The 13,383-nt window shown below is 49.8% G+C and overlaps 1 protein-coding gene across 4 annotated transcripts in view; it reads left to right on the top strand.

Moving 5' to 3' along the window:
• The first annotated feature begins 121 nt into the window (after window positions 1-121).
• Window positions 122-13,383, top strand: part of FBH1 (F-box DNA helicase 1) — a 54,304-nt gene continuing 41,042 nt past the window's right edge. For 2 of the 4 annotated variants that reach the window (XR_010991240.1, XM_068169289.1), the window contains exons 1-6: window positions 4,313-4,615; window positions 5,250-5,414; window positions 7,211-7,797; window positions 10,680-10,810; window positions 12,042-12,177; window positions 12,605-12,792. Coding sequence is in view for 3 of the 4 variants with exons in the window: in XM_068169289.1 (XP_068025390.1) it covers window positions 4,582-4,615; window positions 5,250-5,414; window positions 7,211-7,797; window positions 10,680-10,810; window positions 12,042-12,177; window positions 12,605-12,792 (1,241 nt within the window). In the remaining variant the exon portion in view is untranslated. Of the gene's footprint in view, window positions 197-4,312; window positions 4,616-5,249; window positions 5,415-7,210; window positions 7,798-10,679; window positions 10,811-12,041; window positions 12,178-12,604; window positions 12,793-13,383 lie in introns of those variants that run through there. The other 2 variants (XM_068169303.1, XM_068169298.1) reach the window with 2 other exon arrangements.

Consider the following 13,383-nt stretch of genomic DNA (forward strand, 5'->3'; position numbering starts at 1 on the left):
TTCTCTCGACCAATCAGAGCCTTAACACCCGCTCCCCGGAAATTCCGCACTATTGGGCAGCGCCCGGTCTCGATGCAGTGACTGATTGGTCGATTACGCGGAAAGGGGCGGGGCCGGGCCGGCTGGAGCGCGCGGGGAGCGTCAAGAGCCGGCTGGCGGGGTATCGACGGGAAGAAGTCGTGGGGCAGGGGGCTAGGTATTGCCTTAATAACCGGGGCGGGCTTTTGTCGCCGGCGGGAGGGCGAGGAGGGAATAGGGGTTAGATAAGAGGCTCCTTTGGCAATGAGGGGGTGTGCTGGGCTTTGAGGGGGCCATTGGTAATGCGGAGGGGCTACTTGGTATTGGGGGGGTTTGGCATTGGGGGGCTTTGGCAATGGCAGGGGCTTGATTGTGAGGGCGTATTGGTAATGCGGGACCTTGGCAATGCGGGGTTCTTACTATTGGGGGTTCCTTGGCAATGAGGAACTTTTGATACTGGAGGGGAACCTTGGCGGAGGGGAGACCTTGGCAATGGGAGGCCTTGTTAGTGATGAGGCTCTTTGATATTAGAGGGGACCTTTGGTATTAGGGGGCAAAAGGACAAGGAGGGGGCCCATAGCAGGGAAGGGGGTAGAGAAGGGACTTTCTTGACTCTGGGAGGTGTTCTTGGCATTGAGGAAGCTCTTAGTTATGGGTGGGGCTTGGCCATGGGGAGTCCTTAGAACTGGGGGGGGGCCTTGGCAGTTGGCATCCTTGCTGATGGGGGGACTTGGTAACAGGGACCTTCTTGGCAGTGAAGGGGCCTTGGCAATGTAGGGGCTTCCTGGTATTGGAGAGGACCCTTGGCAGCTGGGGGGGGTCTTGGTGATGGGGGGACCTTCATAGTGCAGGGGGCTTGCAAATGGTGGGGTTTCTTGGTCTTGGAGGGACCCCTTGGTAGTGGGGTAGCACCTTGTCAATGGAGGGGTTCTTAGCACTTGGGGGACCTTGGCAATGAAATGGGGGGGGCTTAGTAATGGGGGTACTTCTTCCAATTGGGGAGGCTTCTTGGAGTTTGGGGCATTCTAGATGTTAAAGGGATCTTGGTAATGAGGGGACCCTTGGAAATGTGGGAGCTTTGGCAGTGGGAAGACCCTTGGCAATAGAGGGGGGCCTGTGGCAGTGAAGGAGCCTTGACAGTGTGCCACACAGAGGAGGAGAAAGGCTCTTGGCTACGGAGGCAGCAGGCCTGGGGCAGGAGCAGGCAGTGGGAGTGTTGTCCTGGGACAGTGTGGGGTAGCACTGGGGGGGCTCTGGGTATAAGCCTGACCATGAACCAGGAATGTACTCTTGCGGCTAAGAAGGCCAATGCCAGTCTGGGGTGTATTAGAAGGGATTTGGTGAGTAGGTCTAGAGAGGCTTCCCTGCCCCTCTACTCTGCCCTGGTGGGGCCACATCTGGAATATTGTGTGCAGTTCTGGGCCCCTCAGTTCAAGAAGGACAGTGAGCTACTTGAAAGAGTCCAGTGCTGGGCCACAAAAATGATTAAGGGAGTGGAACATCTTTCTTCCTTGTGAGGAAAGGCTGGAGGAGCTGAGTCTCTTTAGCCTGGAGGAGACTAGGAGGTGACCTCATTAATGTTTATAAATATGTAAAGGGTGGCCAGGTGGGTTTAGAATCTCTCCAGAGAAGGAGACTCAACAAGTTCTCTGGGCAGCTTGCTTCAGGGCTCCACCACCCTCAAAATCAAGAAGTTTCTCCTCCTGTTCAGATGGAACCTCTTGGATTCCAGTTGGTGCCCACTGTCCCTTGTCCTGTCACTGGGGACCACTGTGAAAAGTCTGGCCCCAACTTCTTTCCCCCCACCCTTTGGACAGTGATGAACATTGATCAGATCCCCTCTCAGGCTGCTCTTCTCTAGGCTCAACAGCCTCAGGTCTCTCAAGCTTTCCTCCTCAGACAGATGCTCCAGTCCCATCAGCATCTTTGTAGCCTCCACTGGACTCTCTCCATTAGTTCCTTGTCTCATTTGAACTGGGGAGCCCAGGAGGGCTCTTTAGTTGGGTTTCTGGACTTGAACAAATAGAAATTTTATGTAGAATTGTAGAATAAAACCATAGATTCATAGAATGGTTTGAGTTGGAAGGGATCTTAAAGATCATCTAGTTCAAACTCCTCTGCCATGGGCAGGGACACCTTCTGCTAGATCTGGTTGCTCCAACCTGGCCTTGAACACCTCTCGAGGGGGAATCCACAACCTCCCTGGGCAACCTGTTCCAGTGTCTCACCACCCTCACTGTAGAGAATTTATTCCTAATTTCCAGTCTAAACCTCCCCTCTTCCAGCTTCAATCCATGCCCCCTTGTCCTATCACTACAAGCCCTTGTAAAAAGTCCCTGCCCAGCTTTCCTGTAGTCTGAGGTACTGAAAGGCCACCAGAAGGTCTCTCTGGAGCCTTCTCTTTTCCAGGCCTAACAACCCCAACTCTCTCAGACTGTCCCCACAGGGGAAGTGCTCTAGTCCTCTGATCATCTTTGTGGCCTCCTCTGGACCCTCTCCAGCAGTTCAATATCTTTCTTATATCTGGCTTAGGAGTAAAATCAGAAATATTTGGGTTGGGAGAGACCTTTAAGATCATCTGCCTTGGCTAATTCTCTGCTTATGTGGGCACTCTGGCATGTGAAGGGAAAACTGGTTATTTTTGAGGGTTTGATCCTTTTCACAGTCTTCTGAAACTTCTTCATGTGATAATTCAAGGGCTGGAGCACCTCTGTTATGAGGATAGGCTGAGGGAGCTGGCCTTGTTCAGCCTAGAGAAGAGAAGATTCTGGGGGGACCTTATAGCTGTCTCGCAGTACCTGAAGGGATCCTGCAGGAAGTCTGGAGAGGGATTTTTCATAAGGGTGTCTAGCAGGAGGACAAAGGGGAATGGTCTGAAGCTGAGGGAGAGTAGGTTTATAGTGGATCTTTGGAAAAAGTTCTTCAGTCTGAGGATGGTGGGACTGTAGAATAGGTTGCCCAGGGTGGTTGTGGGTGTCTCCTCCCTGGGAGTGTTCAAGGCCAGGTTGGATGAGGCCTTGAGCAGCGGAATGTACTTGAAGGTGCCGCTGCTCATGGCAGGGAGGTTGGAGTAAAGGAACTGGCTGGAGGGCTGAGCCCAGAGAGTGGTGGTGAATGGTGCCACATCCAGCTGGCAGCCAGGCACCAATGGTGTGCCCCAGGGATCAGTGCTGGGCCCTGTGCTCTTTAACATCTTTATTGATGATCTGGATGAGGGCACTGAGTCCATCATCAGTAAATTTGCTGATGACACCAAGCTGGGGGCAGGAGTTGATCTGCTGGAACGTAGAGAGGCTCTGCAGAGGGACCTCGACAGGCTGGACAGATGGGCAGAGTCCAAGGGCAGGAGATTAAACACATCCAAGTGCCGGGTTCTGCACATTGGCCACAACAACCCCATGCAGAGCTACAGGCTGGGGTCAGAGTGGCTGGAGAGCAGCCAGGCAGAGAGGGACCTGGGGGTGCTGATTGATGGTAGGCTGAACATGAGCCTGCAGTGTGCCCAGGCAGCCAAGAGGGCCAATGGCCTCCTGGGCTGCATCAGGAACAGTGTGGCCAGCAGGAGCAGGGAGGTCATTCTGCCCCTGTACACTGCACTGGTTAGGCCTCACCTCAAGTACTGTGTCCAGTTCTGGGCCTCTCAGTTTAGGAAGGATGTTGACTTGCTGGAACGAGTCCAGAGAAGAGCAACAAAGTTGGTGAGGGGTTTGGAACACAAGCCCCATGAGGAGAGGCTGAGGGAGCTGGGGTTGCTTAGCCTGGAGAGGAGGAGACTCAGGGGTGACCTTATTGCTCTCTACAACTACCTGAGGGGAGGTTGTAGCCAGGTGGGAGTTGGTCTCTTCTCCCAGGCAACCATCACCAGAACAAGAGGACACAGTCTCAGGCTGTGCCAGGGGAGGTTTAGGCTGGATGTTAGGAAGAAGTTCTATACAGAGAGAGTGATTGCCCATTGGAATGGGCTGCCTGGGGAGGTGGTGGTGTCACCACCACTGGAGGTGTTCAGGAGGAGACTTGACAGAGTGCTTGGTGCCATGGGTTAGCTGTTTGGGTGGGTTGGATTGGTTGATGGGTTGGATGCAATGATCTTGAAGGTCTCTTCCGACCTGGTCTGGTCTATTCTATTCTATTCTATTCTAGTTGTCTTCTGACCAAAGACCCATGCCTCTAGGTGCTGCAGCGCTGGTGTGCGTCCCATTTTTCCTTCTGCTTCCCTCATTTGCTCTGTTTGATGTTAGGAAGCAGCCTCCCTGGGCAGTGCTTCCAGCTGACGTAGATGAAAAGGAAACAGCCTGATGGAGCCAACTGACCCTTGGATCGTGCTGTAGGAGATCAAGCAGTGACTTTTGGTGCTGCCACAAATTTATTAGATGAGTTTGTTTTCCGCAGCAGTGGAGTGAGGAAGTAAAACTGAAACTACAGGAACTGTTTGGGCTGATAATTTTATCAGGAGGACATTCACCCTGTGCTGTGTTTTTGGGGTTTCTCAGGAGCACTTTGAGTTGAAGCAAGCTGTATTCTTTGTGTGTTTCTTTTTCTTGTTTTTTTTCTGCTGGTTGTCCCATGGCTGGAAGAAAGGAGCTGATGCCAATCTCAAGTAAGTTTTTCCTTCGCTCTTCAGGTTTGTGTTGCTTCTGACTTGGCCTCGGGGAGGCAGAGGGCTGGGGGGAGGAGGAGGGGAAGAGCTGTTTCCTCCATCATGGAGGACCCCAGCTGGTATTGGTTGGCAGGAAGCTCAAGTTTCAGTTTTATTAGCTCTAACTTTGACATTTCCCTGGGTAAATCATCGCCATGTCTCACATGGGATTGCTCAGTTCAGCTTTGTCAGGCTTCCTCAGCGTCTTCCTCGTGATACTTCTCGTCTCCACCGACGCTTTTATCGGCTTCCTCCATGTTGTGGGCATGTGAAGGAAATCAAAAAACTTTCATGGATTCTGATTTTAGGCTGTTCTGTTTTGTTCCAAAGCCTTGTACAATGTCAGAGTGGGGATTTGGGGTGACGTTCCTGTTGCAGGACAGGATGCATTGTCATTAGCAGCTCACCAAAGTGTTGTACAACCTTCTGCTCTGATTTGTTTGGTGAAATTCCTGGTTGAAACCCTAGGGGTTATCCTAGAAAAAGTCTGAAGAGAACCTTTGTGCTTGTGTCTGGATTAAAGGCATGGACTCTTATCTTGCTGTTTGCTAACAGGTTGTTTTTTGGGTCTTTCTTTTGCACCTTGGCAAAGCAGTGAAGGGATTCAAGAAAACACACCTGACGGCCGATGACTGTGAAGCTCTGGCACAAAGCATGGAGGGTTCCTCCCCTCTGACGCAGCCCTTGGCTCAAAGACAATGTACAGGAGATGTAAACAGAGGCCTCTACCCCACCCACCGAAAAAAGAGACGTCAAGGAGGTACATTTATTGTGAATGCTTTGAAGGCTGAGGGCTTTGGGGGATGAAATACAGTTTGGACCACCCAGGGTGGGGTGAAATCCATGATGAAACTTGTGCTGGTGTGATGGTGATGCCAGAGAGGTGAGAAGAAATTGGTTGTTTTCAAGTGGTGCTCAGCAAAGCTGGGCTTCATCTCTGCCTCCACAAAACCAAGTGGCAAGAAAAAGAGGTACCTTGACCACATCCCTCTGGGGGAGTGAATTTATGTGTTGGGTGTCTCTTCGCACCATAAATGCCACTATGTCTCTTATCATCAAACAGTTGGAAACTACCTGAGGAGAGCAGCAGCTCTCCCTGAAGAGCACAACAGCCACTGCAATTAGGCACTATTAGTGGTGTGACTTCTGTTTCTAGGTACCTGTTAGGGTAATTATTATTTAATAATCATTTAATTATATAGAATCAGAGCATGCCTGGGTTGGTAAGGGACCTTTCCAGGTCATCTAGTCCAACCCCTCTGCAGTCAGCAGAATCATCTGCAATTAAAGTAGGTTGCTCAGAGCCCTGAACAAAGTGACCTGGAATGGTTCTAGAGATGGGGCATCTACCACCTCTTTGGGCAACTTGAGGCAGGTTCTGACCACCCTCACTGTAACAAGTTTCTCCCTTCTCTCCCATCTAAATCTCCCTCATGTAGTTTCAAAACATTACCCCATGTCCTCTCACAATAGGCCCGGCTCCATCTTTCTCCTTGGTCTCTTTAAGTCCTGAAGGCCCACCAGAAGATCTCCCTGAAGTCTTTTCATCAGGCTAAACAGCCCCAACTCTCTCAGTCTGGCCTCACAGCAGAAGGGTTCTAGCCCTCAGATCATCTTTGTGGCCTCCTCTGCCCCTGCTCCAACAGGTCCCTGCCTGTCCTGTGCTGAGCACTCCAGAGCTGGCCCCAGCACTGCAGGTGGGGTTTCAGCAGAGCACAGCAGAGGGACAGAATCCCCTCCCTTCACCTACTGCCCATGCTGCTGGGGATCAGCCCAGGACAGGTTTGCTGTGGGCTGGGAGTGCTCAGTGTTGCCTCCTGCCCAGCTTTTCATGTGGCAGTGCAAAAGTGTTGCTGAGCACTTCACAGATATTGATGATCTTCAATTTCCTTGGGAGTAGGAAACATCCTGATACACAACTTTGGGGTTGGGCTACCTGAGCTGTGGATGTCCCTTCCAACCCAGTGCATTCAATGATTCCATGTGGGTTTCAAAAGTGCCAAAGCCTCAGAGGGCTTTTGAGAATTGATAAGACTTTGAGCTAATCTGCACAACAGGGCTTAGGGTTCAAACTGAAGCAGAAGCAGCTGTGTCCAGATAGCTCAGGGTGCAGGCTTAAGGGCCCAGCCTCAAAACCTGTGTGATGACACACATGTAGGTGAGAAGACAGATAGAAAGGAAAGAAAAACATCCAGAGTTAGTCTTGAGCTCCTCACTGGAAGTTGGGCTTAGGAGTATTTCCCTGGCTGGTTTAGGAGTGTTGATTTGGGAGGATGTTTTGCAGACCATATATTTTTTCCTAGAAGCCTCTTGGAGATGTCAGACACACCTTGACAGTGCCTAGATGCTGTGGACAATGGAAAGAGATGACTGTTTTCCTGCTGATTTCTGTAGGTTCCCAGAGAAGCAGTAAGGAGCAGGACAGTTCACCAGTAGTAAGCTCATAGATTGTGTGGAAATAACTACTACCTTACACAGTCTCTGGTCCCCTTAGCTCAGGGAGGAGCACTGTGCTTTGTGCTTGTGGATGTCACTCATGCTCTTCTCTTTCTGCAGGCCAGGCTCAGCAGAAGAACATCACTGATTACTTCAGGGTCTCTCAGACAAATGTAGGCACCAGTAGGACAAAGAACTGTGGAGTCAAAGAAGAAATACTGGATCTCTTCCTCCCTGATGCTGATGATTCCTTCAGCATTGTCTCCTCTGTTATGGAGATGAGCACTGATTCCTCCTTTCAGGAGGATGAGGACGTTGCACCAGCTCCCAGGGACCGCTTCAGAAAACGGCCTCTGTCCACTGCACCTGCAGGTGTTCCCAAGCTGGAGCAGCATCTGTGGGGTGAGCCTGAGGAGAAGCCAATGGTGGTTCATCCAGAACACAGGCAGATCAAGCAGGAAGGCAGGCAGATCAAGCAGGAAGGCAGCCAGGTCAAGCAGGAACTTGATGATATGGACATTGAACCAGTCCCTGATGCACATTATGGTCTCCTGGGGACTCGGAACTGGGAAGTGCCTCAGGCAGGTATTGATGAGCTGCCTGTGGAAATCCTGAGGAACATCTTTGCTTTGCTACCAGTGACTGATCTGTATCAGAACCTGAGCCTGGTGTGTCACAGCTGGAGGGAGATAATCAAAGATCCCCTGGTAAGGAATATTGTGAGATCTGATTTGAGCCTCTCCCTGCTCCTGCTGCTCTTCTCTTGTGGCTGCATGTGTTGCTGTAGGAAAATTTATGATGTGTCTGTCTTTTTGCTCCTTGAGATCCTTCTATTACTCCCTGATTCCCACATCCTTTCTTATGAGGTCTCTTGTCATTTTTTTTCAACCACTATGGCATCTTCAAATCATAGAATAATAGGTTGGAATAAGACTTTAGACTCATAGAATTAAGGTTGGAAAAGACTTTAAAATCATCAAGTCCTTCCATTAACCCAACACTGCCAAGTCCACCCCGACACGATGTCCCTCAGCACCACATCTATGTGGCTTCAAAAGCCCTCCAGGACAGGGACTCCACCACAGCCCTGGGCAGCCTGGGCCAGGACTTGACAACCCTTTCCATGAAGAAATTGTTCCTCATGTCCCACTTAAATCTCCCTTGGTGCAACTTGAGGCCATTTCCTCTTATCCTGTTGCTTGTTGCTTGTTCCTTGGGACGAGAGACCAGCCTCCACCTGGCTCCAGCCTTTTAGGAAGTTGCAGAGAGCCAGAAGGTCTTCCCTCAGCCTCCTTTGCTCCAGGGGGAAGAACCCCAGTTCCCTCAGTTGTTTCATACAAGATCTGTTCTCCAGACCCTTTACCAGGTTTGTTGCCCTTCTCTGGACACACTCCAGCACCCCAGTGTCCTACCTAGAGAGAGGGGCCCAAAAATGAGCCCAGGATTCAAAGTGTGGCCTCACCAGTTCCCAGTACAGGAGAACAATCCCTGCCATGGTCCTGCTGGCCAAGCTATTGCCGATAGATGCCAGCCTATATCAGGAGATCAATTTTGGGGCAACTTCCCTTGATATATTCTTCCCAGAGACATGGAAAGAGCATCCTGTAAGACTCCACAAAATTCCTTTTCATCTTTTTCCTTGCTGCTTTTTTCCTAACAGGGATCATGCACTAAATTCTGGCTGCCAGACTGGGCAGTGTCCTCTCGTGACCAGTGTACGTCACTGTCCTCCAGCCTGTCTCCATGTAGTGCTCCTGTAGCCAAACAGGTTTAGAGTAAAGACCTTTAACTCTGCTTTTTTGGAACTTGGTTCATCTGTGGTCAAAGCCCTCACAGTACAAACAGTTGTGAACCCTCTGGCCCTATCAAGGATCTCTGCAGTGCAATTAAAGGTAGCTTGGAGACTGCTGCCACTGCTGGACTTGCTCGCCGTTTGTACTGGAAACACTCAGCTTGAAGAAAGAGGACATCTCAGAAGGATGAGGGACTGACCACACCCCAGTTTGTTTTGTGAGGTTCCAAGGTCTTGCTCATGCCCTTCCAATAAATTTGGGTGGCTGAGGCCAGGCTGGATGCAGAAGGTGTCCTGCACTCTGCTTTATGCAGTGTGCATGCTTTGAGGAGCTGCAGAGATCCATAGAAATTCAGAGAATCACAGAATCATTAAGATTGGAAAAGATCTCCAAGATCATAAAATCCAAACATTAACCCAGCATTGCCAGGTCACCACTAAGCTGTGTCCCTCAGCACCACATCTCCACAGGTTTTAAATACCTCCAGAGATGGGGACACCAGCACTGCCCTGGGCAGCCTGGGCCAGGCCATGACAACCCTTTTGGAGAAGAAATTGTTCTTCATGTCCGACCTAAACCACCTCTACTGCAACTTGAGGCTGTTTCCTCTTGCCCTATCACTTCTTCTTGGGAAAGAGATTGACTACTGCCTGATTCAAGCTTCCTTTCAGGGAGTTGTAGAGAGCCAGGTCTCCCTTCAGCCTCCTTTTCTCCAGGGTGAACCAACCCCAGGTCACTTAGCTGCTCCTCACAAGACTTGTGGATCCAGATCCTTCAGCAGCTTCATTACCCTTTTCTTTTCATATTATGGTAGGGGTTGGAAGGGACCTCTGAAGATCAAGTCCAACCCCTCTGCCAAAGCAGGATCACCTAGGGCAGGTCACACAGGAATGCATCCAGATGGGTCTTGAAAGGCTCCAGAGAAGGAGACTCCACAACCTCTCTGGGCAGCCTGCTCCATGGGGATTTTAAGCACTGCCACTAGAGCAAGCCTTCCAGTAGTGCTTCCGATAGCCCGCATTCCTTTAACGCTTTGACGTTGAAGCTCAACCTGCACCACCTTGTTCCCATTGTTCTAGGAAGAGATCATAGAATCAATAAGGTTGGAAAAGACCTCACAGATCATCAAGTCCAACCTGTCACCCAACACCTCATGACTACTAAACCATGGCTCCAAGTGCCACGTCTAATCCCCTTTTGAACACCCCCAGGGATGGTGATTCCACCACCTCCCTGGGCAGCACATTCCAATGGCCAACAACTCTCTCTGTGAAGAACTCTCCTCTCACCTCCAGCCCAAACTTCCCCTGGCACAGTTTGAGACTGTGTCCTCTTGTTCTGGTGATGATTGCCTAGGAGAAGAGACCAACTCCCACCTGGCTACAACCTCCCTTCAGGTAGTTGTAGACAGCAATAAGGTCTCTCCTGAGCCTCCTCTTCTCCAGGCTAAACAACCCCAGCTCCCTCAGCCTCTCCTCATAGGGCTTGTGCTCCAAACCCCTCCCCAGCCTCATTGCCCTCCTCTGGACACGTTCAAGAGTCTCAATGTCCTTCTTAAATTGAGGGGCCCAGAACTGGACACAGTACTCAAGGTGTGTGGAGCAAGCTTGTCTCTCTTCCCTCTTTTTCCTCTTGCCTTCCTCATCTCCTGCTTAGGTACCTGTTTCCCTCAAGCTAGAGGGACTTTTTGAAGTCCAGGTCTGCTTGGGAAGTCATTTTGGTTAGCTCATTGCCAGAAGAAAGCTGTTTTGCAGTGCTGTGAGGTGAAAGATGGTGGCATGTGCTTCACCTTCCAGTTCATTCCTTGGAAGAAACTGTACCACCGGTACCTGATGAAGGAGGACGAAGCCCTGCACAGAGTTGAAATCATCCTGAGGAATTTTGCCATCACAAAGGAGAACAAAGAATGTATCTTGGGACTGGTCAGGTGAGTCCACCTCAGCACTTGGTTTTGTGCCTGTAGATCCTCTTACCTTCCTTGCTTTGGATCTTCCATTTTATCTTGTGAATTGCCCAGAGACAAATGGCTTTGCCTGCTAAATAGGTGGGATATGGACAGACAGGAGCAATTATTTTAACAGTAGAAATCACCAGCAGGGTTTGAGAAATAGGTAAAAACCTTTCCCTTGCCTCTCATTCTGTTTGGAGCACACGATCATGGAATCATTTAGGTTGGAAAAGACCTTTAAGGTCATCAAGTCCAAGCACTAACCCAGGACAGGCAAGTCCACTGTTACGCAATGTCTCTCAGCACCACATCTGCAAGACTTCAAAATGTCTCCAGGGGTGGGGACTCCACCACCACCCTGGGCAGCATGTTCCAGGTCTTGACAACCCTTCTGAGGAAGAAGTTGTTCCTCATACCCAACCTAAATCTCCCCTGGTGCAACTTGAAGCCATTTTCATTTGTCATATCAGTTGTTATCTGGGAGAAGAAACCCCGCCTCATTCCAACCTCCTTTCAGGGGAAGGTCTCCCCTCAGCCTCCTTTTCTCTAGGATGAACAACCCCAGGTCCCTTCGCTGCTCTTCACAAGACCTATGCTCCAGACCCTTCACCAGCTTTGTTGCCCTTCTCTGGACACCTCAATGTCCTTCTTGGGGTGAGGGACCCAAAACTGAACCCAGGATTCAAGCTGAGGATGAATGTAGAGGATGAAATCTGGAGAAGGTGAAAGGGTATTTCATTGCTGTCTTCCCCTGCTTAAGGAGGGGCCATAGAGTGCATGATGAGAAACTCTTCAGTGAGAGGACAAGAGGCAATGGGCACAAATTCCAGCATAGGAAATTCAGTTAGATATTAGGAGATTGGTCAAAACCTGTCACAGAGAGGTGAGTAATCCCCATCCTGGGAGATGCTCAGACTTCAGCTGAACTCTGAGACAGCCAGCAGGATCTTGCAGGCTAAGGGCTTGATGCATCTGCTGTGTGGCAGAACTGGGAATTGCTTGTCTAGATGGCTTTTGGCACAAGACCAGACTGAATATCCAAGTTCAGCATTTTGCAGTCTCCATGCCAAAGGCACCTGAGGAAATTTGTGGAGCAAACAGCAAGGAGTGCTGCAGCCTGGTGGTGCTTTGGAGGAGACATTATTTATTTGGAGAGAAAAATCCCTTGATAAGGCTTCCTTGTAACTGCTGCTGTTCCTGTTCTGTGTAGGCATGTGTCTACCATGCTTACTGGACAGAAGGTAAATCCCAGTGCAGTTCTCCAGTGTTTGAGGAGTCACCACCTCTTCTCAAAGGCTGAAATCTGCGTTGTCAGCAAGCTGCCACATCTACAGAGCAGGACAGAGGTAGGTTGAACAGTTGTTAACTGTTTTATTGAAGTGGTTTAACATACGCTGGTGCTTTGAGGTCCTATCTGCAGTCCTGCAGCTAAAGGTTTCCCCTTTGGGATGTTACTTAGTCTTATCCAGGGTGACTGAAGAGGACTGAACTCTTCAGCATTGATGAAGTGTTTTCAGTAGTGAAGCTGAAAATGGACAGGTTGCCCAGAGAGGTGGTAGATGCCCCATCCCTGGAAACATTCCAGGTCAGGTTGACCTGGGATCTGAACAACTTGATCTAGTTGAGGATGTCCCTGCTCACTGCAGGTGGGTTGAACCTTCAAAGGTACCTCCCAACCCAAACCATTCTGTGACTCTTAGAAGCAGAGTTTCCATGCTCCTAAAGGCTCAAAGCATTTTGCTCAGTCTGCCTTCCTGTTGCCTCCACCTGCAGGAGAACATGTGGGCCATGATTGCAGTCATGGTGCTTTTCTCTGACAGTGTCAGGGACATCCAAAAGCTGATGGCATGTCTGCAGAGACCCTGCTCTACCCTCTCTGTCGTGGAGGTGACCGAGGTGCTTTACTGCATGGCGACGCTGCTGCACGCCATGAGAGACAGGAACGTTGCCATCACCAACAGGTGAGGAGTGGGGAGATGCTTCCTGCTGGTTTCCTTCTAGCCATGGTGACAGGTCATCAAGTGCTGCAATTAAGAGACAGGACGCGGCCTGACGCAGGTGTCCACTTTATTATACAAAATCCTTCTTTGTAAAACTAATACAACACAGAAGCAGTTCATGACTGGAACCAGGGACTGTTATATCAATCTGCTATATGTCTGAAGTCTTACACTCTCAGGTCATAATAACCATTTGTAATCAAATATCTGCCCTCCTCCAACAGCACTGCTGCACCATATTCCCATAGTTCACAAGCCATCAAGGCCAACACTGTCTCCTCTTATCAGTCCAGCAGTGCTTGGAGCTCGGCTCTCCAAGATTTAACCCTTCATTTCCCCCTTCTGTTATATAACAAGAATCCCCTTAACAAAGCAATTAATCAAACTCTATAAGTATTACAATAAACAAGTTAAAAAAGGGTAGCAAAAAGGATAAAGCAGTAAAAGCATACATAATTGTTCTAAGGAAACTACGAAGCCAGAGAGAAAGTCCCCAATTACCAAGCAATTTAAAAGATGAAGGTGATTTATGGTTCCCAGCAATTTCACAGT

Source organism: Melanerpes formicivorus, unplaced genomic scaffold (assembly GCF_026170545.1).
Source record: "Melanerpes formicivorus ecotype bairdi unplaced genomic scaffold, bMelFor1.0.p_v2 SCAF_3, whole genome shotgun sequence".
In the NCBI taxonomy this organism is placed as follows: domain Eukaryota; kingdom Metazoa; phylum Chordata; class Aves; order Piciformes; family Picidae; genus Melanerpes; species Melanerpes formicivorus.